This window comes from Humulus lupulus, chromosome 4 (genome assembly GCF_963169125.1).
Source record: "Humulus lupulus chromosome 4, drHumLupu1.1, whole genome shotgun sequence".
Lineage (NCBI taxonomy): Eukaryota > Viridiplantae > Streptophyta > Magnoliopsida > Rosales > Cannabaceae > Humulus > Humulus lupulus.
Genome location: NC_084796.1, coordinates 117,991,882 through 118,019,106, shown reverse-complemented (window position 1 = coordinate 118,019,106; position 27,225 = coordinate 117,991,882). Strand labels below are relative to the sequence as shown.

Below are 27,225 nucleotides of genomic sequence, written 5' to 3'. Positions count from 1 at the left end.
CTCGGGATTGGTCCCGAGGTTAGGTTACAGAATTGAATGTTAACAAGGGTACTATGTTACATTTGTGGCTAGGTGTACGCTAGGGCTCGGATGGGATCATGCTCGAGGATCATTTCAACTAACCAAAGCGCTCGAAATCAAAGGTAAGAAACTGCACCCGGTTATGTGATTATGTTGGGACTAAGAGTTCCCTATATTTGTATGCGATGTCATGAGATTGTATTATGCCATGGGGACATGTGATAAACGACCTAAGAGTGACGGAATCAATATTTGCGCACAAGGCGCGGCTCGGCCACTGGTAGCTGAGGTTAAGTACATAATCACTGAGCTCGGCCTAAGTGAGCCGGAGTCAGTGGGATAATCATAGGGTGCGGCCTAAGGACGTCGACCCTGGATTTTGGTGTGATATGTTTATTGTTGTTTAAATTGATGATTGTGATGAGTTTGTTATCTGAATAACTGATTAATGACTAGTAGGTTGGTATCATTGTTTATGTAAGCAATATGACCTGTTGTATATCTGATTGATGACTTGCGAATTATCTGTTTGTTGGTTATTGCTTATGTTATGCATTATTGTTTTCTTACTGAGCCTAGGCTCACGGGTGCTACGTGGTGCAGGTAAAGGCAAGGGCAAGGTGGACCAGTCCTGAGTTGGAGAGGTTTGAGGCTGAATGTACATAGTTAGTTGATCGGTTGCGACAGCCGAGGAGTGGTACAGGACAGGAGAACCTTAAATGTCTATTTTGCCCTTAGAGAGGCCAGTAGCTGTATATAACCTGGAATTTTTGTAAACTATCTTTTAAACTTTATTTCTTTTGGGATCCCATGTACGAAATGTTTATTTAAATGAAATGTATCTTTTATCACCTAAATCTTTTAACCCTAGTTCAATTATAGTTTCAGTAACACGATTCTAATTAAATGACTTGATTAGCAAGTCTTGCACCTTTATAAACACTCAGTCTAACGGTCTTGGCTACCAAGGGCATTACAACTTGGTATCAGAGCATCCTAAGTTTAAGGGTTCCTGAAGACTGGCTGGACATATAGATTTTCTACTAAATACAAGCTCGACTCAGGGTTTGATAATTGTGTATACATGATTATATGCTTATATGATTGGAAACGAATGTGAATGTTGATATTTGTTTAATTAATAGGAAGCATAAAATACTGATAGGGCCTGGCCCTTGACTGCTCTGTGATGATATCGAGGCATGCTTATTAGCATTGTTGTGTATGTGAATGACTATTTGAATAAATTGTTATGTCTTGATTGCTTGTGAATGGTTGTGTTCCAATGGAGGATTATTACGCTATCATCATAGTCTGACCGCTGAGTCGTTGATTGCAAATTAACTTGCATAGCTATGCATCCAAGACGATCTGTACGACTTACCGGCAGTAGGTATGAGGCAAGGGATGATGACCAGGGCCAGACCTCTCCGCCAGTCCCTAAGAATTGGCAGCAAATTATGGCAGACATGCAAGCACGGCTACAGAGCCAGGATGAGCAGATCCGACTTTTGAGACAACAAGCTCCATCGGGGAGTGCTGCCCCTATTGTGCCACCTGCAGTTGTACTAGTACTATAGCCAGCAGAGGTTAGGAACATATGGGAGTCATTGTATGAGCGGTTCAAGAAACAGCATCCTACAACTTTTGAGGGAGTACCAGATCCACTGAGAGCTGAACTATGTATGAGTATGATCATCGCTATCTTGGACTTAATGAAGGTAAAGGGTCATGACAGAGTGGCTTGTGCTTCATATATGTTGAGGGAGGATGCCTGCATCTGGTGGGTAATGGCATCCCAAACCAGGGATGTTACAACTTTGAGTTGGGAAGGATTTAAGGATTTATTCAGCCAGATGTATTACAATGTTGCCATCAGGGCAGTGAAGGTTAATGAATTTGTGGGATTGGTTCAGACCAATAGGATAGTTACAAATTATGCCCTGAAGTTCGACAGACTTGAGAAGTTCGCACCAGATCTTGTGCCTATTGATGCAGCTAGGCAGGACAGATTTATGAGAGGGCTTAATGCTATGATAGCCCGAGATGTGAGGATTACAACAGTTCCTGGGGGGACAACTTATGCCCAGGCTGTTGAGAAGGCTCTTACCACTGAGAAAGTGGAGAACAAGATCTGGAGGGAGAGTGCGGCAAGGCGGGAGGGTCGCAGGGCAGTGCCTCCATACTCTGGATCTAGTAGGGGTTGAGGCCCCATTGATCTGAAGAGGAAGACCCCTGATGCTTCGACCACTCCTGGTCCTGATAGGAGAGGTCGGGGTACTCAGGGTGGCCGTCAGGGAGGCGGTGATTCGTGGAGGAGTTATCCTGAGTGCATGAGGTGCAGAAGATGCCATCCGAGTGAATGCCGGGCTAAGGCCTATTATGTGTGCGAGGTGGTAGGACACCTCAAGAAAGACTACTCAACAATGAAGAAAGGGGAAGAAGGGAAGGTGGATAGCTTGACTCCAGCTCAAGTGTTCACCCTAATGTAGGCAGAGGCCAAGGCTAGTTCCTAGTAGTGACAGGTTAGCTTTCTAGTGTTGGCTCTCCTTTTATTGTATTGATTGACTTTGGTGCTACACATTCATTTGTTTCTAGTAAGGTGATTGATAAACTATGTAGACCTAGTGAGTATTATACTGCAGGGTTTGGAACTATATTACCTACAGGAGAACTGGTAGTTTCTAGGAGATGGATTAGAGCACTCCCAGTGATGGTTGATGGTAGGGAATTTTCAGTAGGTTTGATTAAGTTGGGTATGGAAGACTTTGACATGATTTTGGGGATGAATTGGTTGGTTAGATATGGAACTACTATTGACTGTAGGAAGAAGATGGTAACCTTTGAGCCAGAGGGCAAGGATCCCTTTGTTTTTGTGGGAACGGTGTGTGGACCCCACATACCCATGATATCAGCGCTGAAAGCTAGAGATTTATTACAGGGAGGATGTATAGGCTTTCTAGCTAGTGTGGTGGACACCACTAGGGTTTTGCCAGCAGGTCCGGAGGAGACCAGATTGGTTTGTGAGTTCTTAGATGTATTCCCTGAGGATTTACCAAGATTGCCGCCGCATGGGGAGATTTAGTTTGTTATCGATTTAGGGCTAGGGACAGATCCAGTGTCGAGGACACCATATAGAATGGCACAAGCAGAACTGAAGGAATTGAAGATATAGTTACAGGAGCTTCTGGATTTAGGGTTTATCAGGCCTGGCTACTCGCCATGGGGTGCTCCAGTCCTATTTGTGAAGAAGAAGGATGGGACTATGAGAATCTGTATAGACTACAGGAAATATAACAAGTTGACTATCAAGAATAAGTATCCTTTACCAAGGATTGATGACTTGTTTGATCAGCTGTAGGGAAAGACGGTATTCTCGAAGATTGATCTTCGATCTGGTTATCACTAGCTGAGGATCAAGGACGAGGATATACCAAAGATGGCCTTCCAAATGAGGTATGGGCACTATGAGTTTCTGGTCATGTCGTTCGGTTTGACCAATGCCCCAGCAGCCTTCATGGACTTAATGAACAGGGTATTCAAGGACTTCTTCGATCAGATTGTTATTATTTTCATTGATGAAATTTTAGTGTATTCCAATTCAGAGGTAGATCACGAGTTTCATCTTCGACAAGTTCTGCAGAGGTTGAGAGAGTATCAGTTGTACGCTAAGTTTAAGAAGTGTGAGTTTTGGCTACCAGAAGTGACATTCCTTGGACATATTGTTGGGGCGGATGGGATTAAGGTGGATCCATCTAAGGTGGAGGTAGTGAGAGATTGGTCGAGGCCAAGGAACGCCTTGGAGGTTCGGATTTTTCTCGGTTTAGCGGGTTACTACAGACGGTTTATGGAAGGCCTCTCAAAGATAGCAACAATGATGACAGAATTGACACAGAAGAATTTGAATTTCATCTGGTCAGAAAAGTGTGAGAACAGTTTTCAAGAATTGAAGCAGCGACTTATTACTGCACCTGTGCTGAGTCTTCCTTCGGAGAAAGGAAAGTTTGTAGTCTATTGCAATGCGTCAAGGTTGGGTTTGGGTTGTGTGTTGATTACACAGAAGGACCTGAACATGAGGCAGAGGCGTTGGCTAGAGTTGGTAAAAGATTATGACTATGATATTCTTTATCACCCAGGGAAAGCAAACGTAGTGGCAGATGCATTAAGCCGGAGGGGCCTGGGTTATTCATATAGTTCCACCCAGATTTCGAGAGAGTTAGCTGATGAGATGGCCGGGGCGAGGATAGAGTTGGTGGTGGGCCGGTTGGCCAACATTACTCTGCAGTCGACCTTGCTTGAGCGGATTAAGGAAGGTCAGTTGGTAGACACTCAATTACAGGAGGTTAGAGAGAATGTCTTAGCAGGAGTAGCTAAGGACTATTCTATTTCTGAGGTTGGTTTGCTACGGTATCAAGGGCGGATTTGTGTCCCAGCTGATGTGGAGATCAGATGAGAGATATTAGATGAGTTGCATACTAAACCGTACTCACTTCATCCGGGTACCACGAAGATGTATCAAGATCTACGGACGTTATATTGGTGGCCCAAGATGAAGAAGGATGTGGTAGAATACGTGGCCAAATGTTTAACCTGTCAACAGGTGAAAGCTGAGCATCAGCGACCGATAGGGTTGCTTCAGCCTTTGGGTATTCCCGAGTGGAAATGGGAAGATATTACGATGGACTTTTTGGGAGGTTTACCCAGGACTATAGGGCTTCATGACTCGGTGTGGGTGATAGTGGGCAGATACACCAAGTTAGCTCATTTTCTTCCAGTGAAGATGACATATACAGTGGATCAGTATGCAGAGTTATATGTGAGGGAGATCATACGTCTCCATGGGGTTCCTAAGTCCATAGTGTAAGACTAGGATCCTATCTTTACCTCCAAGTTTTGGGGTAGTTTGCAGAAGGCTATGGGGACTCAGTTGAAGTTCAGCACAACCTTTCATCCTCAGACTGATGGACAGTCTAAAAGGATGATTCAGGTGTTGGAGGATATGCTTCGAGCGTGCGTGATTGATTTTGAGGGATCGTGGAGTAAGTGTCTCTCATTGATTGAGTTTTCATACAACAATAGTTACCAATCAACGATTGGAGTGGATCTCTATGAGATGTTATATGGGAGGAGATGTAGATCACCCATTCATTGGGATGAGATGGGTGAGAGGAGGTATTTGGGGTCGGACATGGTTCAGAAGACAAATGAAGCTTTGAGAAGATTCGAGCTCGAATGCTCGCCTCACATAGCAGACAGAAAAGCTACGCTGATCCTAAGCGTAGAGACGTGGAGTTCCAGGTTGGGGACCACATGTTTCTGCGAGTTTCACCACTACGAGGGGTGAGAAGATTTGAGAAGAAGGGCAAGTTGAGCCCTAGATTCATTGGACCTTTTGAGATTCTGGAAAGAATCAGACAGGTGGCTTACAGGTTAGCTTTGCCACCGTCGTTGTCGGGAGTTCATGACGTATTCCATGTTTCTATGCTCCGGAAGTACGTCTCTGATACGACACATGTGTTGAAGTATGAAGACTTGGAATTGCAGATAGATTTGTCTTATGAGGAACGACCGATTCAGATTTTAGACCAGAAGGATAAGGTTCTATGGAATAATATGATTCCTCTAGTTAAGGTATTATGGAGGAATAGTTGGGTTAAGGAGGCGACCTGGGAGCTTGAGTCAGCAATGCGAGATCAGTATCCCAAAATATTCAGGTAAAGGCAAGGGCAAGGTGGACCAGTCCTAAGTTGGAGAGCTTTAAGGCTAAATGTACATAGTCAGCTGATCGGCCGCCACGACCGAGGAGTGGTACAGGACAGGAGAACCTTAAATGTCTATTTTTCCCTTAGAGAGGCCAGTAGCTGTATTTAACCTGGAATTTTTGTTAACTATCTTTTAAACTCTATTTCTTTTGGGATCCCATGTACAAAATGGTTATTTAAATGAAATGTGTCTTTTATGACTAAAATCTTTTAACCCTAGTTCAATTATAGTTTCAGTAACACGATTCTAATTAATTGACTTGATTAGAAAGTCTTGCACCTTTATAAACACTCTGTGTAACGATCTTGGCTACCCAGGGCGTTACATATTTCCTATGAATCATGTTGGCTAAAGGATCTAACCAGAACTAGAGTAGAGTTTCTGGTGGGCCAGGTGGCCAGTTTTATACTTGAGTTTTCTCCTTTAGAGATGATCAAAAAGGAAAGACAGTTAAGTGAACCACAGATAGGAAGATTGAGGAGTATGTCTTAGTTGGATTAGCTAAGGGTTTTAAAGTGTCAGGTATGGGTTATTATGGTATAAAGATCAGATTTGGAATTCGATGGACACTAAGATTAAATGGGATATTCTGGATGAATCTTATACTACTATCGTATTCTCTTCATTTAGGCATCATGACAGTGTACAAGAGTTTGAAAGTTTTATATTGATGGCCTGAGATGGAGAAGGACAAAATGGTATACGTGGCAAAGTTCTTAACCTGTTAGCAGGTCAAGACAGAGTATCAGAAACTAGTAAGGCTATTGTAGCCTTTGAGTATTTTATAATGGGAATAAGGAAACATCGCGATGGGTTTCGCGGTGGGGCTGCCCAGGATAGTGGGCCAGTATGAGTTGGAATTGGGTCATCATTATGGACCAGTATTCCAAGTGAGTTCATTTCTATCAGTAAGGACAAGTAACACAACTGATTAGTTTTCAGACCTTTATGTGAAAAAGGTAGTGCGCCTTCATGGAATTCAAGGCCTATCTTATCAGATGAGGACTCACTTGTTACTTCCAGGTCTTGGAAGGGTTAAGGAAGGCAATGAGTATATAGATGGAATTCAGTACAGTTCATTATCCTCAGACTGATGGTAAATTAGAGAGAGAGAAAGAGAGAGAGAGAAAGAGAGAGAGTTATCCAGTATTTGAAAGGTACCTTATGAGAAGAGGTATGATAGAGAATGTTTAACACTCGTACATTGGAATGAGATGGGTGAGATGTTATATTTGGATCCTGAGGTAGTTCAGGAGACCATTGAGATTATTAGAGGTTAGAGCTTGGATGCTCACTTCTCAGAATAAATGGAAATGTTTATTGAATTGAAAAGTAGGAACATGAAGTTCCAAGTAGAAGATTATATCTTCTTTCAAGTATCACCATGGAAAGCGGTGAGGGAATAAGAGAAAGTTGAGTCCTAGATTGATATGACCGTTTGAGTCCTAGATAGGACTGGTCAGGTTGACTTTGGATTGGCCTTATCATTGGCTTTGTTAACTGTATACAATGTATTTTATATTTTCATGTTGAGGACATGGGTTGGAAGGAAACCTTAGATTGAGGCTAAAATTATCCTTTGAGGAGTAGCCAGTTCAGATTTTAACAAAAAGAATAAGGTTCTGAGGAATAAAGTTATACCTTAGATTGAGGTATGTTACAAAGACAGTGAGGTCGAGGAATGACCTAGGAAACTGGAATCAGTTGTGCGGAATTCTTATTCCAGGCAGTTTAGATAAATTTCGAGGACGAAATTTCTGTAAGGAGGTGATAGTTGTAATGTCCCAAAATCCCTAATAAGGTTTAAGACCTTGATTAGGAGGCTGGGAGGGCCATAATTGATTTATTATATTATTAAATGATTATATGCATATTTATGTGAATTATATTATGATATGATGATACATGCATGCATGTGGATCCATTTTTAATTATAAGGGCATTTTGGTAATTTGACCCGTTGAGGGCGTAATTGTGTATTTTCATGCATGTGCAGAATTATGAATATTACCACATTATATGTGGATTTGTTCGAGCCATTCGGCATGAGACGATCTTTGAATGCAAGCTATTGGTCTGGTCATAATGGGGTTAGTTTCGGGGCTCGGGGTAATTTGAGGATTAGTTCATTACCGAGAATTAAAGGGTAATGAGATGTGATTTATTAGCATTTGAGAATATTGGGAGTAACGGAAATTGGAGGACGGTATTCAGCTTCTGTACTGCTACGAGAGACAGTAGCTTGTTTCTTTGAGCTCCAAGAAACTAAGTTAGCTCCCAAATAGACACAGTAGCCACTGGTTGAGCGCCTGTCATCAACATCACAGGCCCAATCAGCATCACTAAAGCCAGTGAGATTCAAGTTAGTGGAAACTTGAAGATGGAGACCATAGTGGAGAGTGCCTTGTAGATAACGAAGAATTCTCTTGACTGCTTTCCAGTGGGACTCAAGAGGAGTCTGCATAAACTGACATACTCGATTTACAGAATAAGCAAGTTCTGGTCTTGTTATAGTGACATATTGTAGAGCTCCAACTACACTGCGATACAAGTGAACATCTTGGAAAGGGTCACTGCCGTGAGATTGCAACTTTTCAAAACTGACCATTGGAGTTGGGAGACTTTTGGCACACTGCATCTTTATCTTGCATAAGAGATCATGAATGTATTTGGACTGAGATAATAACAAACCATTTTGATCCGAGGTAACTTGAATACCCAAAAAATAGCTGAGAGAGCCAAGGTCTTTTAGAGCAAAATGAGAGTTGATTTGCTGAATAAGAGCTCGAATAGCAATAGGGTCACTGCCAATGATCAAAATATCATCAACATACACCAAGATAATCATATTTCCAGTAGAAGAATGCTCAATGAATAATGAATGATTAGACTTGGAGCAGTAAAAACCAAGAGTGTGCAAAGCCTGACTAAGCTTCTCAAACCAAGCCCGTGGGGCTTGTTTAAGTCCATACAGTGCTTTGTGAAGAAGGCATACATGATTGGGATGAGAGGAATCTACCATACCAGGAGGTTGGACCATGAAAACCTCTTCCTTTAACTCACCATTGAGAAACGCATTATTTACATCCAACTGTTGTATTGACCAACCCCGAGCCAAGGCCAAAGTGAGAACCACTCTAATGGTAGTTGGCTTAACCACTGGACTAAAAGTTTCAGTGAAGTCAAAACCAGCTCTTTGGTGAAACCCCTTAGCTACCAAACGAGTTTTATACTTGGAGATTGACCCATCAGGATTTTCCTTTATTCTGAAAACCCACTTACAACCTATTGGTTGTCTTCTTGAGGTAACTCCACTAGAGACCAAGTTTTGTTTCGAACAAGTGCCAAATACTCATCTTGCATTGTATCTTTCCAGTTCTGGTTTTGTAAAGCATCTTTTAGGCTGGTAAGTTCTTTGTTGGCAAGAAAAGTTTTGGGCTTATGTATGCCGGCTTTGGCTCTAGTTAACATGGGATGAGTGTTTGGTGGTGGAAGGTCATTGGTTGGTATTATGATCATGGGTTCTGGGTCGGGTATTGTGGCATGTATATCTGAAATGTGTTGTGTAGGTGGTAATGGTGAGGTGGAGGGTAATGGTGATGTGGAAATAGGAAAGTCATTTGTGTGAGATGAAGAGGAGGAAGTGCAAGGTAGATGTTCTGGTGGGATTGGAGGGGAAATGATTGGAGAGGGTGGGATTGGGATTAGGGCAGATGAGTGTATTAGGCTGTTGTATGTGGGATTTGGTTTTAGCAAAAGGGAAGCAAGATTCATTGAATATTACATCACATGAAATGTAAATCCTTCCAGATGGAGCTAGACACTTGTAGCCTTTGTGGTTCAAACTGTACCCTAAGAATGTGCACTCTTCAGAACGAGGCTGGAGCTTATTTGTGTTGTATGGTCTCAGATTAGGGAAGCAGCTACAACAAAAAACTTTGAGAAAAGTATACTGAGACTATTGTTTAAAAAGTACCTCAAGTGGAGATTTTCCATGAAGCTTGGCCATGGGTAATCTGTTGATGAGGTAAGCAGCAAATCGAACTCCTTCATCCCAGTATTTGACAGGCATGCTCGAGTGTGCTAAAAGTGTCAAAGTGGTTGCCACCAAATGGCGATGTTTCCTCTCAGCAACACCATTCTGCTGAGGTGTTTTTGGACAAGCAACCTTGTGTATAATGCCATGAGTGACCAGAAAATTAGTGAGTGCCTGGTACTCCCCTCCCCAGTCGCTTTGAAGATTCTTAATCTTGCAATTAAGCTGCAACTCAACTTGTGTCTTAAAATTTTGAAATGTTTGTAAAACATCATATTTGTTTCTCAAAAGATAGACCCAAGTGAAACGTGAAAATGCATCAATGAAGCTGGCATAGTAATGATATCCACTAGAAGAAACAACTGGGGCAGGTCCCCATAAGTCTGAATGGACAAGTTCAAGAGGCATGGTGTAAATAGAGTCTGACTTTTGATAAGGAAAGCGATGTATTTTTCCTAAACAACAAGCATTACAGAAATCAGGTACATCTTTATTTGAATCAAACTTTTCATTACACAAGTCAAGAACTGTTTTAACAGTTGAGGCAGCAGGGTGCCCAAGGCGATTATGTCACAATTGAACTTTAGAATTACAAGTATTTTCAGCTTCTACACTATTAACAGAATGAGAAACAAAGATTTGGGAGGGTTGGGTAGAGATCTTGATTTGATTACTCCTGAGAAACTTCAGATCCGAGCATTCAAAGACATAGAGACCTTGCTTAAAATTGCCCTTCAAAAGTGTATCCTTCATGTCCTGGTCCTTAATATAACATTGATCAACATAAAACTCAAAATAAATCTTGTTATCTCGAGCAAACTGTGACACACTTAGCAGATTTTTAGTGATTTTTGGAACATGTAAAACATTGTGAAAAGTAAGTAGCTTAGGAGCATAAGGAGAAGTGAAGGAAGACTGACCAGTATTAGCTATCGGTAAAGTAGTTCCATCAGCAGTTTGTATAGTTTCAGTTCCAAAATATGGTTCTTTGTCAACAAGATTGTCAGCACTATTTGTACAATGATTGGTAGCACCTGAATCAAGGTACCAACTCACATCTTGTACCATTTTAGGGGTGGCCATCATTGCTGCAAGATTACCAGCCATTTGGGTGTTAGAACTGGGTTCTGATGGTGTTGGTGAAGGTCCTAACCAGCAGAAGTTATAAGAGGATGGAAGGCCTCTAAAAATCGCTTGAACATGTTCTTTAGGAGTCAAAGGATGACCAGCAGAAGCAAGTTTATCAATAAACGATTTGATTTTCAACAAGTAAGTATTTAAAGTGAGATCATTCTTTCGAATGGTATGCAATTGAGTTGTGAGTTCATCAATTTTAGCCGTTGTTTGGGCTTGAAAATAAGTCTCTAATGTATTCCATACCTGAGCTGAGTTGGTACACCCTACCATTCGTGTCAAGATCGATTCAGACATGGAAGAACAGAGCCAAGAACACAATAGTTGATCCTGTTGTTCCCAAGTCGTGAAGTCCGAATTGACCTTGTTAATAAGTTTATCGACATCGGAAAGAAATCTATCTGGAGTTGAATCTTCAAAGATGAAACGTTGCAGGGAATGGCCTCTAACTGCAAACAGAACCTGTTGACGCCATAGAAGATAGTTTCCATCGTTAAGCTTGAGAGAGAAATTGTGCGTGAACACCACCGATCTTGAGGAAGACGAAGCGGAAGTGATTGCCGGAGCGGTTACCGTCGGGAGGTTGTCACCGGTGACGAATGGTTCTGATACCATGATGAGATTTGAAGAAGAAAGAAAGAACAAAACAATTTCAACAAGAAATATCATAAAGAATTGTGAAAACTTGTATTGATTATGAGAGCTAATACAAGAAAGTTATTTATACAGAGAGAACCAGCAAAATAGAATAACAGGCTCTGTAACAAAGCAAAGGACAGCTCATTAACTAACTAACTAATTAGCAAACAGAAAACTAACTAATCAGTATGTACATTAATACCCTTGTAGGCTTGTATCCAAATATGTGCATGTGCTGTTGTGCTACTTCAAATAAGAAAACTAAAATTTTGCAATAGCTTAGGGCATTCGTATACAAAAAATAAGTGTCCCACAATCGTTTAAATAAGAACACAAACTATGGATGTTACGTAGTTAAGGACTCCCATGCACCCGAATAGGAAGCCCACACCCCTTCATAGAAGAAATACAATTTTAGGAGAAACTTAGAGTACTTTCATGCCTGTTCAAAGAATAAAAAATTGAAGGAATCATATATAATGTTAAGTATGGTATAGTCAATTTTTTTTTTTTTTTAAATATAATATATTAAATTTTTGTAGAAGATATTTAGTTTCCATTTAATTATATATAATGGTGGTATATATTATTTTGAACAATGATATACCAATTTTATTTTTCTTAGAATTTTTTATAGTGTATAATTTTATTATGAAGGTATATCAATTTTTTGTCCTACGGTATATCAAAATTTGTTAAGATATATATGTTTTTTTCTTACGAAAGAAAAAACGTAATGGTTGTACGACATTTTGTTATTTTGGCTTTAGCATATTGTTATCCCAAAATTTGAAAATGATGATGTGGCAATAAAATTGACATGTGGCATGGATTAGTTGGGTGATCTGGCTTATCAGTAGCCCAATGCATCAGTGAAGAGTTTGGACTACTTGGGAGATGTCATAACCAAGCCAAATGCACCCGAGGGGAATACTTGGGCTGAGGTGTGCTTGGCTCGGACCCTAGTCCGAGGATCCCAAGTGCTTGGCTCGGACCCTGGTCCAATGATGGCATCCCAAGTGCTTGCCTTGGACCTTAGTCCGAGGAGATGCCTCAAATAGTTGGCTCGGACTCTAGTCCGAGGTGAAGCCAAGTCATTGGATTGGACCTTGGTTTGAGGAAAGGCTATAAAAGCTCCGATCGGACCCTAGTCCGAGGAGCCAAATCTTTGGCTCAGACCCTAGTCCGAGGAGCCCCCTAGATGCTTGGCTCGGACCTTAGTCCGAGGAGCCCCTAAATGTTTGGCTCAGACCTTAGTCTGAGGAGCTCCTAGGTGATTGGCTCAGACCATGTCCGAGGAGAGCCCTAGGTGATTGGCTCGGACCATGTCCGAGGAGAGCCCATGCATGTGTGCCAAGGGATTGGCTCGGACCCTAGTCCGAGGAGAAGCCAAGTGCATGCCTCGGACCTTAGTCCGAGGAGGGTCAAAAAAATGTGGCTCTGACCCTAGTCCGAGGAGAGGCTCTAAGTGATTGCCTCGGACCCTAGTCCGAGGAGAGGCTCTAAGTGATTGCCTCGGACCTTAGTCTGAGGAGAGCCAAGGAGGGTGGTTCGGGCCTTGGTCCGAAGAGAGCCATGCATGCATAATCTTGAGCCAAAGGAAAGCCTAGAGGAGTATGGACCGTATGCAAGTGTCCAGCATGCATTTGTCCGACCAGAAGACGATATTCATCAACAAAATAGGCTAGACTACGTCAAATTTCCATAAACAACTTCAGCAAGAATCGGTCTGGGCACCGCGGGAATCTCTCATTCCTCACTCAAATTGAGGAATCTGTTGTATTTTGAATATTTTGTGTAATTTAAGTATAATATAAATAATAGAATATCCCAATTCTAGAGGGATATCAGTTTCTGATCCCAAGCCTATAAATAGAGGGTTAATGGGATCAAAAAATGGACTTTTGGCAATTTGAGACTTGGTCTGAGTTCTAGAGAGAGAAAGTGCGCTTTTTCTTGAGAGAACCCTTTTTGTATTCTTGAATATTTACACTGAAGAAACTCAGTTGACACTGGTTCATCTGATCTTGAGTGTGGATAAAGTAATAAAATCTCTAAGTGGATTAGGCTATTACCGACTGATCGGGGCTGAACCACTATAAAATCTCTTGTGTTATTTACTTTTCTTGATAAAACTGTCTGTGTCGTTTACATTCTCTTGAAGGCTTGTCGTTATTGACGTTCTCACGTCGTTGGCTAAAAACACAATCAACACATATAATATTTGATTATTGTTAGTGGCTAATCCAGGATTTTATTCCAACGATAGATATGAACGATATATAAATTAATAAGTAAAAGTGTAAAAAAAATATTATATACTAGGAAGAGTGTATCAGAGTAAAGATATCAATTAGGGATTAAAAAATAAAATAAATTATATATAAAAAATTAAGCGGGGCAACTATCCCAAGGACCCATTTGGGTCCACTAGTTGTTATTATTTCATATGAGCAACATATATCATATATTGTTGATGATATTTCTTGTTTATTTTGTTAAAATAAATTAATTTGATGGCATATAGTTATTCATTAGTGTGACATGTATACATATATATAGGGTCCACTTCGGTGCAACCATTTTTTATTTTCTATACCTCAATAATGTTTTTCTAATATCTTTTACATGAAAGTATACATTATAGTCTGTTGACTGTGTTTTTAGCCAACGACGTGAGAACGTCAAAAACGATGAACCTTCAAGAGAATTTAAACGACACAGACAATATAATCAAGAAAAATAAATAACACATAAGATTTTATAGTGGTTCAGCCCCGATCAATTGGTAATAGCCTAATCCACTTAGAGTTGTGATTATAGATCTGTACTCAAGATCAGATGGACTGAGCCAACTCAGTTTCTTCAGTACAGATTGCAAAAATACAAGAATCTTTTCAAATACCAACACTTTCTCTCTCTAGAATACTCAGACCAAAATTTTCTCTCTCTAGAAAGAAGAAGCAGAAGAAGCCCTCTCTAATCCCATAAGCCCTCTATTTATAGGCTTATGGTCATACATCTGATATCCCCTAGAATTGGGATATTTTATTATATTTATTACATTTAAATTACAAAAAACATTCAAAATGTAACAAAACCCCCCATTTGTGGGAAGAATGAGAGATTCTCGCGTATCTTGTTGAAGCCATTTCTGGGAATCTTGACTTAATCCTCCTCTAGCTAGTTGATCCACCTCTCCTACTGACCACTCATGCAAGTGCTGGTCGGACATGTGCATGGTGGTAGGATAAACATTTGCTGGTCGGATATGTGCATGGTGGTAGGACATGCACTCCTCTCCTCTCCTCTAATATGGCACTCTCCTCTAACATGTCATTTCTTTATTTGGACAACCATGCACTTGTTGGACATACGCATAAAGACCAAATTCTTGGGCTCTCCTCGGACCACATCCTTGGGGTCTCCTAGGACCACTCTCTTGGGGTCTCCTAGGACCACAGTGTCCCTTGGGGTCTCCTAGGACCACTCTCTTGGGGTCTCCTAGGACCACTCTCTTGGGTTCTCCTCGAACCACATCCTTGGGATCTCCTAGGATGCACTCTCCTTAGTTCTCCTAGGATGCACTCTCCTTAGCTCTCCTAGGATGCACTTTCCTTAGCTCTCCTAGGATGCACTTGGCTTGGTTATGACATCTTTCAAGCAGTCCAAATTCTTCGTCAGTCTACCGGGTCACTTTATCACAACTCTGAGGAGTCAATGTATTTATTGACTATTAATATGTCTTTTACTGACCATGCCCTGCCACTTGTCACCTTTATTGCCACGTCATTGATCTCCAATTTTTGGGGATAACATTTGCCCCCCAAGTTTATTATACGATTTTCCTCGTATGATAAACTTTTCTTCTAGCAAAATGTTCTCGAGGTCATCCAAAAGCTCCTATCCGATTGATAACTTTCACGTAAACTCCCACGCCTGAACTTGTCTTGTGATTTCTTCAAACTCTATTTTCTTGATATAATGAAAACACAACCTTCCTTTTGATTCTCCCTTTGTCTATTTTATCATCGTATAGACAGGTTGTTGAGTATCCTCGATTTGGTTGCGCTAGGATTATAATTTCGGTGATCGGACCATGGGTGAACTCCTTGTCTCTCCTCGGACATGGGTCCGACCGGACTACATGAGGCTCTCTCCTCGGACCAAGGTCCGAGGCAATCACTTGGGGCCTCTCCTCAGACTAGGGTCCGAGCCACATGTTTTGGGCCTCCTCGGACTAAGGTTCGAGCCAATCCCTTGGCACACATGCATGGCTCTCCTCGGACATGGTCCGAGCCAATCACCCAGGGCTCTCCTCGGACATGGTCCGAGCCAATCACCTAGGAGCTCCTCAGACTAAGGTCCGAGCCAAGCATTTAGGGGCTCCTCGGACTAAGGTCCGAGCCAAGCATTTGGCTCCTCGGACTAGGGTCCGATCGGACCTGTTGTGGCCTCTCCTCGGGCCATGGTCTAAGCCCATCTCTTAAGCTTCTTGGACTAGGGTCCGAGCCATGCCTTCCTTGGCTTTCCTCGGAATAGGGTCCGAGCCACATGCCTTGGGGCTCCTCGGACTAGGGTCCGAGCCATGCACTCCCTTGGCCTCCTCGGATCAAGGTTCGAGCCATGCATGGGGCCTCTCCTCGGACTTGGGTCCGAGCCAATGACTTGGCCTCTCCTCGGACTAGGGTCCGAGCCAACCACCTAGCTTCTCCTCAGACTAAGGTCCGAGCCAAGCACTTGGGGCATCTCCTCGGACTAGGGTCCAAGCCAAGCACTTGGCCTCTCCTCGGACTAGGGTCCGAGCCAAGCACTTGGGGCTCTTCGGACTAAGGTCCGCTCATACCATTTGGGGCTCCTCGGACTAAGGTCCGATCACACCACTAGGGGCTACTCCTTGGACCAAGGCACGCATCTCCTCAGGTAAGGGCCATCTACTCGGATCAAGGTCCGAGCCACACCTCAAGAAACTTCTCTTCGGATCATAGTCCGACCGGACTACATGAGGCTTCTTCCTCAGACCAAAGTCTGAGCCACACTTCATGGGGCTCTTCGGATCAAGGTCCGAGCCACACCACATGGACTCCTCTTGGTCGGATGTAGCACCTTAGGCACAAAATTTCTGGGCCTAGATCCTTGGACATAGGCGAGATGCTCCTCGGATCAACATGCATCCGATCGGCCATCTCAAGTTGTATGCTCGATACCACATTTTTTATGCATTTGCTTGGGCACTCTTAGGCACTTTTAGGAAAAACCATCAAAGCATCTTGTTCGAACCTCCCATAATTATTTTGAGAGATTGATTTCTCTCAATCAATCTTGGTGAAAACTTGTCTTCTCCTCTCAAAGACAACTTTTCACTATGTAGCATTTATTTTGCATGCATTTGTTTGATTCACTCCAGGGAAGTTGATCGATGATACATGCTTAGCCGACCAAGGAAGTTGTATCTGCTCTCCTGAGCAAGAAAACTTTGCACCTGATCAGCTAAACTTGTAGCTGTTGGCATTTATACTTTACTTCTCTTTGTTAACTTAAAACATTCTAAGTCTCCTCTAGACTTAAAAAGTTATAAGTTTTTTGTGAATAGTAAAGTCACTCTGGTGTATGCCTTATATTTTCGCATGAGTACTTAGTTTTCTAACTTAGAAATTCTAGACATTTCATAAGTCCATGCTAAGTATACTTTCTCACACTCTTATTGCTCTAGCATTTTATGAGCATGATGTTTATGGTCACACGAATATCTGCTCCTAACTTGAAATTTTTTTAGAAATAAATTCCAAGTTACTCAAGCTTTGTAAAACAAGTTAGCTTAATGGCCTTTTTGGACTTCGAAAATTTACAAGTCAGCCTAAAAACAGATATATTAACTCGTGCTCTTATTGCCTGTGTTAAATTATATACCAGTATACCCCATGTGCCCCCCAGGTGATTGAGGGTTGAAAGATCCTTAGTCACTTGCTACCTGACTGAATCTGTTCGAGCAGTTAATTGCTCGTGAAACACATAGAATATATGGAAAATACTCAAGCAATTTGACACTGCTTGAACATATCGACCAGTTGAACACTGCTCGATTTTACCGACCAGTTGAACACTGCTCGGATAACTAACACACATGCATATTTGTAGCAAGAATCGACCACGCTGCGCGTAGTCTCTTTTATTACTCGTAAATTAAAAAGGACAAAACATGTCTAACAACGAGTCTTAAACAACCAAAATTGTTCAAAAATAAAATGACTGGTTAGCAAATAACCAGCTCATACACCAAACTTAAATAACAAGTCTAAAAACTCGAAATCAAGCTACCACTCTGAAAGCGGTATTTAAAAATAATATATCCTTCGGTGCTCCATGTGCACGCCACTCCAGTGATTCCTGATCCTAGCACTCCTGCTCAGCATACTTCTCCTTTGCTTCGTTGCTCTCCTCAGCCAAGTGTGGACCTCTACATATAGTGTCTAAGGTAAAGTCCACAGGTCCAGGCTGCAAGGGTGGAGATCTTTGTCGCTTGAGACCAGAGTTGCTGCTACTTCCTTCTCCTTGGGGTGTCTCTGCTCGGTACTTCCTCAACTTGCCTGACCGGAGAAGAAATTCTATCTCGTCCTTGAGGTGGTTGCATTCATTCGTGTCGTGACCATAATCTTCATGGAAGCGACAAAACTTGTTCATGTCTCTCTTCCTCATCTCTCTCCTGATGGGTGGAGGCTTCTTGTAGGGAACCTCTTCATGACTAGCAAGATATATCTCTACTCGGCTGGTTGAGAGAGTGGTGTAGTTAGTGAATTGAGTCTCATACTTGGTTGGTTTTTCACTTGAACTCAACTTTGCTTTTTTTTTCCTCATGGTGGTCAGACCCATTATTTCCACGCTTCTTTCCACCATTACTAGGAGAGTCAGTTGATCTGCCCGGATTGTTTATGCCATTCTCCCCTTTCTCTATTGCATCATCCAATTTCATATATTTGTCCGCCCGGTCAAGAAATTGTTGAAGTGTTGAGATTGGATGGCGATGGATGCTGTCCCATAGAGGACTCTGATAAATTATCCCAGCAGATATGGCAACCATCTTCCCCTCGTCTCCTACAGCAGTTGCTCTATTGGCTTCTCTCATGAATCTCTGTATATAGTTCTTTAGAGACTCATCTTTTCCTTGTTTGATATCTGCCAAGTCATTGGCATAAACTGGTGGAGTCCGGGCAGTGCTGAATTGTCTACAAAACTCCTTTCTGAATGCCTCCCAAGAGGTAATGGAGTTTGGCTTAAACTTCCAATACCACTCCTCGGCAGTGTCCGTCAAGGTGGTGGGGAAGACTCTACACCGATAGTCATCACTCACTCCGAGCAGTTCCATCTGGTCCTCAAACTTCCCTACGTGCCTTATCGGGTCTGCCTTTTCTGTATAAATTGGCAGTACCGGTGCTTTGTACTTTGCTGGTGGTTGGGCTGCTCTAATTCGAGCACAGAATGGGCTGCCACTCCGGTGGTCGATTGCATCTATCTCGGAAGGTCGTTTCGACAAACCTTGCACTGCAGCTGCTAGCATGTTAAGCTGGGGTTGGATGGCTGGTGCAACTGATGAGGTTCCAAGATCTTGACCGCCTGGTCGGGCATTACCATCTGGCACGCCACCGTCAAGTATTTCTACTTGACTGGCAGGGCGGTCCATATTTTGCCCTTCGACCGGGACGGTCCTCCTCTTGTTGGTGATAACATCCCTTAGATCCTTCTGAGAAGCATGCGCTCCTACCCGATCGAACACCGTACTCTTCGATTTCCCAGAGGGCTTACTACGCGGGACTTCCTCTCTCCTGCTACGTTGCTGGTCGGGGTGCAGTGGAGGCTTCTCGGCGCGCTCTGGGCAGTTTTCTCCTCTTTGTGGGTTGTGGTCCTCCTTTTCCTTTGACTGGTCGGTGGGATGACTATCAGCCTCATCACGACCATGCCCATCTTTGAACTGTGAGGTCCTCTTCTCTCTAGGAGCTTTATTTTGCTCCTGCCCAGGTGGAGTCTTCTTACTACCCGATCGATGACTTCCAGATCTTGAAGTTTCTGATCGGTGGCTCCTGGAGGGGGTCCTAGAGTGCTCCCTTTGTGTTGAGGCAGTGTGCGATCGGACTCCATATCCCTCACCAGGTGGGTTATTACCACCCCTCCTTGGTCTATCATTGTTCTTACCACCAGCTTCTGTGGTCCTTGCTCCTGGAGGGGGTCCTCCTCGTGCTGCAGCTTGGGCATTGGCTTGGGCCAACTGGGTAGCTGCCTCTAAAGCAAGCGCTGCTTCACGATGTCTCTGGTTGACCTCCTCTTGTTGTTGTCTGAGCTCCTCACTCCTGGCCTCCATATCGCGTCTTTGCTGCTCTAACGCAGCTCTCTGCCTGGCCATCTCTTCAGCAAATGCCTCCTGCCTGGCGTGGAATTGTGCCATCTCCTCCTGGAAGGCCCCCATGGCCTCTTGGAGCTCTTCAACTCCTGGAGTCACGTCCTCCAGCATGACTCTAGGCTCATTCTCATGGTCTTGTGGGCAAGGACCTTCTGATCTAGCAGGCTCTTTAGAGGAGCCTGTCTTCTTGGAGACTGCATTGGTGTTCTTAGGCGCCATATTGCTTCAGGGACCGTCTGTTCTTCTCTTCAGGCTGTCAATGAAAGCACCAAAATGTTGACTGTGTTTTTAGCCAACGACGTGAGAACGTCAAAAACGATGAACCTTCAAGAGAATTTAAACGACTCAGACAGTTTAATCAAGAAAAATAAATAACACAGAAGATTTTATAGTGGTTCAGCCCCGATCAATCGGTAATAGCCTAATCCACTTAGAGTTGTGATTATAGATCTGTACTCAAGATCAGATGGACTGAGCCAACTCAGTTTCTTCAGTACAGATTGCAAAAATACAAGAATCTTTTCAAATACCAACACTTTCTCTCTCTAGAATACTCAGACCCAAATTTTCTCTCTCTAGAAAGAAGAAGCAGAAGAAGCCCTCTCTAATCCCATAAGCCCTCTATTTATAGGCTTAGGGTCATACATCTGATATCCCCTATAATCGGGATATTTTATTATATTTATTACATTTAAATTACAAAAAACATTCAAAATGTAACAAAACCCCCCATTTGTGGGAAGAATGAGAGATTCCCGCGTATCTTGTTGAAGCTATTTCTGGGAATCTTGACTTAGTCCTCCTCTAGCTAGTTGATCCACCTCTCCTACTGACCACTCATGCAAGTGCTGGTCGGACATGTGCATGGTGGTAGGACAAACATTTGCTGGTCGGATATGTGCATGGTGGTAGGACATGCACTCCTCTCCTCTAATATGGCACTCTCCTCTAACATGCCATTTCTTTATTTGGACAACCATGAACTTGTTGGACATACGCATAAAGACCAAATTCTTGGGCTCTCCTCAGACCACATCCTTGGGGTCTCCTAGGACCACTCTCTTGGGGTCTCCTAGGACCACAGTGTCCCTTGGGGTCTCCTAGGACCACTCTCTTGGGGTCTCTTAGGACCACTCTCTTGGGTTCTCCTCGGACCACATCCTTGGGATCTCCTAGGATGCACTCTCCTTAGTTCTCCTAGGATGCACTCTCCTTAGCTCTCCTAGGATGCAATTTCCTTAGCTCTCCTAGGATGCACTTGGCTTGGTTATAACATCTTTCAAGCAGTCCAAATTCTTCGTCAGTCTACCGGGTCACTTTATCACAACTCTGAGGAGTCAATGTATTTATTGACTATTAATATGTCTTTTACTGACCATGCACTGCCACTTGTCACATTTATTGCCACGTCATTGATCTCCAATTTTTTGGGATAACATAGTCATTTATAAATAGTTTACATGCGTATACAAAAAAAAAATAAGCATGTGTGCAACAAGCTGTATGAATTGTAAATTTTTTTTTTTTTTAAATTTGCAAGATATTTTAAATGACTACAATGTACACCATCATATAAAAAAAATAAAAGTAAAATTATTGAGGTGTTGAAAATAATTCAAAAACAAAAAGTGGCTGCACCGTAGTCGGCCCCTATATATATATATGTTAAGATATGATTGATATTAAATATATTTTTTGTTATAATATTTAATATATGTTTTTTCTTTACAAACTATTTAGTATCAATTTTAAAATATATATATATATATATAAAAATTGAGTGTATATAACATGATATATATGGTATATCAATTTATTTTTATTAGATTTTTTTTAATATGATGTGTTAGTTTGTTGTGTTAAGGTATTTATGAGTTGATAATAATTTTTAGTATTTTTTTATGAAAAAATTGATCATAAATTCTCTATTTTAGGAAAAAAAAATAGTTTAAAGTTGTATAATGGTATTATATATTAACTAATAATTATACTAATTACTTAAAGCAATAGAATTTGATCAATTATATATGAATTTTATATACTAAATTTCTCACATAAATGTATCAAAACATAAAAAAATCATTAAAGAAATTATTTTCACTAATAATTATAAATGAAGGGAGAAAGCATTGTGAAAGTAAAAAAATAAAGTTAGTGAAACAAAGAGAATAGGAGTATCTTTGTCAATTAATAATCATAGGGCAATTATATACACTACTATAAAAATAGGTTTTCCTGAATAGGAGTTGAGTGTCGTAATTGTTCAGTGTGACTCTACGCCGATAGTTAAAAACTTTAGGTATAGGGACCAATGCCGACAGTTAATAACTATCGCCATTGGTTTCGATAGTTAATCATGTATGTCACCATTGCTTTCTATTTTTGGAATATGGAAAAATTATAATACAATTTTTTTATATGATGGTGTGCATTGTAGTTATATCAAACATCTCAACAATTTTTAAGAAATTTTAAATAATTTATAGTATCAAAAATAGAGTTCAAACTATTATTTATACGCGTGCTTATTATTTTTTTTTTTATATACTTGCAACAAATTATTTTGAACTTTGTTTTTAGTAACATAAATTATTCGAAATCTGTTAGGGCTCCCATCGTAGAATTCTCTATTAATCATATACAACCATTTAGACCATCTTGCTAAAAACTTTACAACATGGACATTTTTTAATCTTTGACACAAATTGGGGCTATTTTACTGCAAAGCCCTGGTATTTAGTTAAAACGCAAGTACTAAAGCAGTATTTTCCTCTTTCCAAAACAATATTTAGAAATCAAATCATAAAAAGACAAATGAAGAGCAAGATGCCTCCTTTTATATGTAATTTTTTTCTTCTTTCTGTTTTCAAGTGTTCTTTCTCTCCCTAATCTCCACATCTGGGACATATATTCCTATAATCAAAATGATATTTTATTTTACTAATACCATACTCAATACAATCTAAATTTAATACAATAACTATATATATATATCTGTGTATAATTAAATGAGCTTTTATTTTTCTGATAACATGGCTTATTAGCTTTGCTCGTGCAACAAAGTAACATTATAGCCAATAATTGCGTCCATTTGATCTGTGGAATGAGTTTTAGCAAAGCAATATCCACGAGCCAACCTAAACATTCCGGTGCCTCCTACCACGGGCATCTCCCTAACGTCGTTCATCACCGGATTACGCCCCACCACGCTGAACGTGCTCCGGTTATAAGGTCCATCGGCAGCCAACACATACGTCAACGTCATATGTAGGCTGAACTCGTTGTGCTGCGATGAAATGACGTACATCCCTTGGGCTCGCCCAACCAGCGTCGAGTTTGGCTCCGGTGTGGCTGTAAGTGGATTATCCATAACATAAATCGACCCCAACATGGTTGCAATCGGGTCGGAACCTGTATAATTGGTTAATCGACTAGCAACTTGGACTGCTGTTGCGTTTGGACCACCAACGACGTCGTGCATGTAGAATTGGATGTTTGTAAGATTGGGTTTGGCAGCCTCTGTGGTACAGACCCATACAGCTGCTACAAATGTAATAAAAAAGTTAGCCATGGATGACATCTCTCAAAATATTTATGTGGGCACACCTTAATTTAAAGCTTAAATGATCATAATATATATACACACACAGCGTGGAAATTTGGTTAAAAAGTTGACTGGATCCAAGTTTTTTTTTTTTGGTATATTTTCCAAGTTGTGGAAAAGAAAATTTGTTTCCCAAAAGACACGCCGATGATTAATATATGTGGCTAAATTTCTATTAAAGCAGCTTGTTTGGAAGGAAAATATTCTTGATTATTGTTAGAGACGCTTTGAATATATATTTGATTTTTTTGCCTTGAACGTTCAAGTTTTAACAATTTTGGTTTCGTTTTCCTCCAAAACAATCAATCAAAATAATTAATAAGCCGTGAGTTTTGTGGCTTTTATTGCTCTTGGACAATTCAAATTAAGACTTTTGTAATGAATAGTGTCTAACTAGACAGAGACCGGACTCATGTCAGCAAGTCAACCAATTATTCTATTACGATTGACTAATCTTACTTGTTTGAAGTTTAAGCAACCGTTCTCTATCTTTCTAAAATACTATACATGAGGAGTACGTGTATAAATTAGAATCCAATTATTTTAATATGAAAATAAACATTATTATAGTAAAAGCACTCATTATATCAATTTTCAGAAATTTCTAAATATCGGTTGCGGAAATCATAGCTCAACCATTATGCTTTAAACTTATATATATACTATATACAAATAACGTAATTGTACAATATCTAATATTCAAGTTTGTTTAGTTTTATTTATAGAATTTACTAATTATTTTTATTAAATTTATATTAATGTTATGTAAATTTTAAAATATCTTATTTTAATTAAATAATTTATTTATTTTTGTTTAAGTTTATGTTTCTTTTAGTTCTTGAATTTGGGAGTAACAACAAGAGATTATATACTATATATTTAATGTAATATTAAATATTATATTTGGATTTTAAATTTAAGTTTCTTGCTAGTTTTTTTTAGAAAAAAAAAAGCAATTTGTTTCTAATTCACAGTAGATTATATTATATGTTTTACTATGATATTATTCTAATAAGTGACTTTTAGTTTAATTAAATTTATTTAAGTTATAAAACGTATGATTTTATTAATTTTAAATATTTATCATTGTAAAATATCTCAAAAATATAATATTTTAATTTATTTAATTATTTATTATTTTAAAATAATTATCATTGTAAAATGTCTTTAAAATATCATATTTTAATTTGTTTAATTATTTATTATTTTTAAATAATTATCATTGTAAAATATCTCAAAAAATACCATATTTTAATTTTTGTTAATTATTTATTTTATTTTATTCAAGTTTAAGTGTTTACATACTACCGTTAAATATAAGAATATTCTGTTAAATATAAGAATATTCCATTAAAGTTAACATTAAAAAAATAAAAAACTGTTAAAACCAAAAATTTCTGTTATCTACACACTTATTGTTACACCCAGTTTTCGAGACCAGAAATTATGACCTCGAAAACTAGACTCGTCAAGTATGAGCTCGAGATATATAAAACACATGTTTAAGGTCAAACCTCCGAGGCAAGATGGCAATCTTGAAGACATGTAACCTCGAGATTCTTTCCAGGCTCGAAAGGCATAGCATCGGGATACATCCATTACCGAGTGCCTTCAGATCGAATAGTCCGAGCTTAAAGAGTGCAGGCTCGAATCGTGACAGCCTCGATAGAATCTATCTGCTCCGAGCAGGTCCTGGAATAAGATGGCCAATTCATAACTTGTCTGTAAACCTTGACTGAGATTTGATGAATCATCTGATGTAACACGCTTTGTACATTTAAAGATATTTATTGTTGTAACGTCCCGACATTAAAGGGATATTAACAAGTCTGTTATCCGTTTTCCTGGTCTTCAGGGGACGTTTCCTTGTATTTAGGAGTTATAGCATTTAATATCATTATTTCAATTAATAAGCAGGAGTATCTTCCCGAAATATGTGGGAATGAACTCTGAAAACTCTCTATAAATAGAGAGGTCACAAACACTTGTAAAGGAGGGATCTTTTGCTATCTTGAGAGAAACTCTAGAGAATTCATCTCTGAAGGATTTCTAGAAAACTCTAAGTCTTAAAAAATTGACTCGTGGACTAGGCAGAATTAACTGCTGAACCACATAAAACTCTTGTTGTTCTACCATATTATTCATCTGCGCCATAGTTCCTATTTTTTAATTGCTCTATATTTTAAGTTGACGAAAAACGGCGTCAACAGTTTGGTACTTTCATTGAGACTCTTAAGCAGTACAATCCCTGATTAGTTATGGCTGCAAATGATCAGAATATTCCTGAAGAAAACTATCCACGCCGTCCTGGGAAACAGCCGATGACGAATCAAGAACCAGAAGAGAGAAGTGAGTCCTCCGATTCTCGAGGACCTCCGGCTCCCAGGGACGACGAGGACATGTATTATAATCCTGAGTGGTATGTCCCCATTGTGGAACTCGAAAACCGACAGTTAATAAAACAGCTGGCTGAGGCCAAGAAGCGTAACGAGGAGCTGGCTAGATTAGCTGCAGAAGCGCAGGCGGCTCAGCCCTAACCTCCGCCTGAGGTCCAAGCCCCACCTCCACTGGACGTTCATGTTCCTCCCCGCAGGCCTCGTGGGCGACCTCGCAAAAACGCTGCCATAAGAAGAACAGAGCAACCTCCGCCACCGGCAGAACAACCCGCTCCCTCGAGGCCCCGAAGAAACACCCGGGCTAGAGCTCCGATTAACTCAACTGTAGAGTTACCAGTTGAAACTAGGAATAACCGAGCCCCTACAGAGGCTCGAACTCAGAATCCTGGTAACACACAGAATGTTACCGAGCTGACACAAGCGAACTTGGGACCATCCAGACCCCAAAATGGGTGGCAGCCACCATCACCCATACGGTTCCCTCCATCGCCAATAAGATAGCCCACACTGCCTTGGAGAAACACGCAACCGACTCAGGGTGATAGGGAAAGGCGGGCTGGATGGAAGCAGGGGAATGGAGAAGCTGCTAGAGAACGGAGAGGCACCCAGCCTACGAGAAGCCAAATGTCTCGATCTCGTACTGTAGAGACGAGGCAGCCTGAAAGGAATCCATCTCGAAACAATCATGCGGCGAGCCTCGCCAGCGACGACTTATGGGACACCAGATCAGTCAGTATGTATGATCAAGGACGCAGAAATACTGGGAACCAAAGGAAGCACCCTGACCTGCGAGAACACCTGAATCAAAATTGGGGTAATGGTAATCCCTCGAACCCAGACTTGAGAGATTGCCTAAATGGACACAAGGATCCCATGCGAAGGCGCGAGCCTGGAATTGTGATCAATGATAACCAATTTCAGGCGAGACCCCCTGTGGATCCAGTTCAGGAAAGAATTGATCAATTGGAAAGAGCATTTAGGCTCTTACAGAATGAGCGAGGATGGAATCGGGACGAAGATTCTGATGAGGAGCTCGAACCATTCGCTCCCCACATTTCCAACACTCCGTTTCCTCAAGGGTTTTGGATTCCTCATGTCCCACCTTTTGAAGGGAAATCCGACCCGTACAGTCATTTAAGTACATTTAACACTATAATGAGAGCAAGTAATGTGGGTTACGAGCTCAGATGCATGCTGTTTCCAGCATCGCTTACAGGATCAGCGAAAAAGTGGTTTGAAA

At 40.9% G+C, this 27,225-nt stretch overlaps 1 protein-coding gene across 1 annotated transcript; it reads right to left on the bottom strand.

Annotated features, from left to right (window-relative positions):
* Positions 1 to 22,800: 22,800 nt before the first annotated feature.
* Positions 22,801 to 23,693, bottom strand: LOC133829131 (dirigent protein 23-like). The gene has a single exon (XM_062259037.1). It carries the CDS (start codon positions 23,563 to 23,565, stop codon positions 23,026 to 23,028), a length of 540 nt encoding a protein of 179 aa, XP_062115021.1. The 5' UTR covers positions 23,566 to 23,693; the 3' UTR covers positions 22,801 to 23,025.
* Between the last annotated feature and the right edge of the window lie 3,532 nt (positions 23,694 to 27,225).

What these genes read in the sequence shown, in the direction of transcription:
- LOC133829131 (XM_062259037.1), bottom strand. Translation starts at nt 23,565, where the DNA reads ATGTCATCCATGGCTAACTTTTTTATTACATTTGTAGCAGCTGTATGG.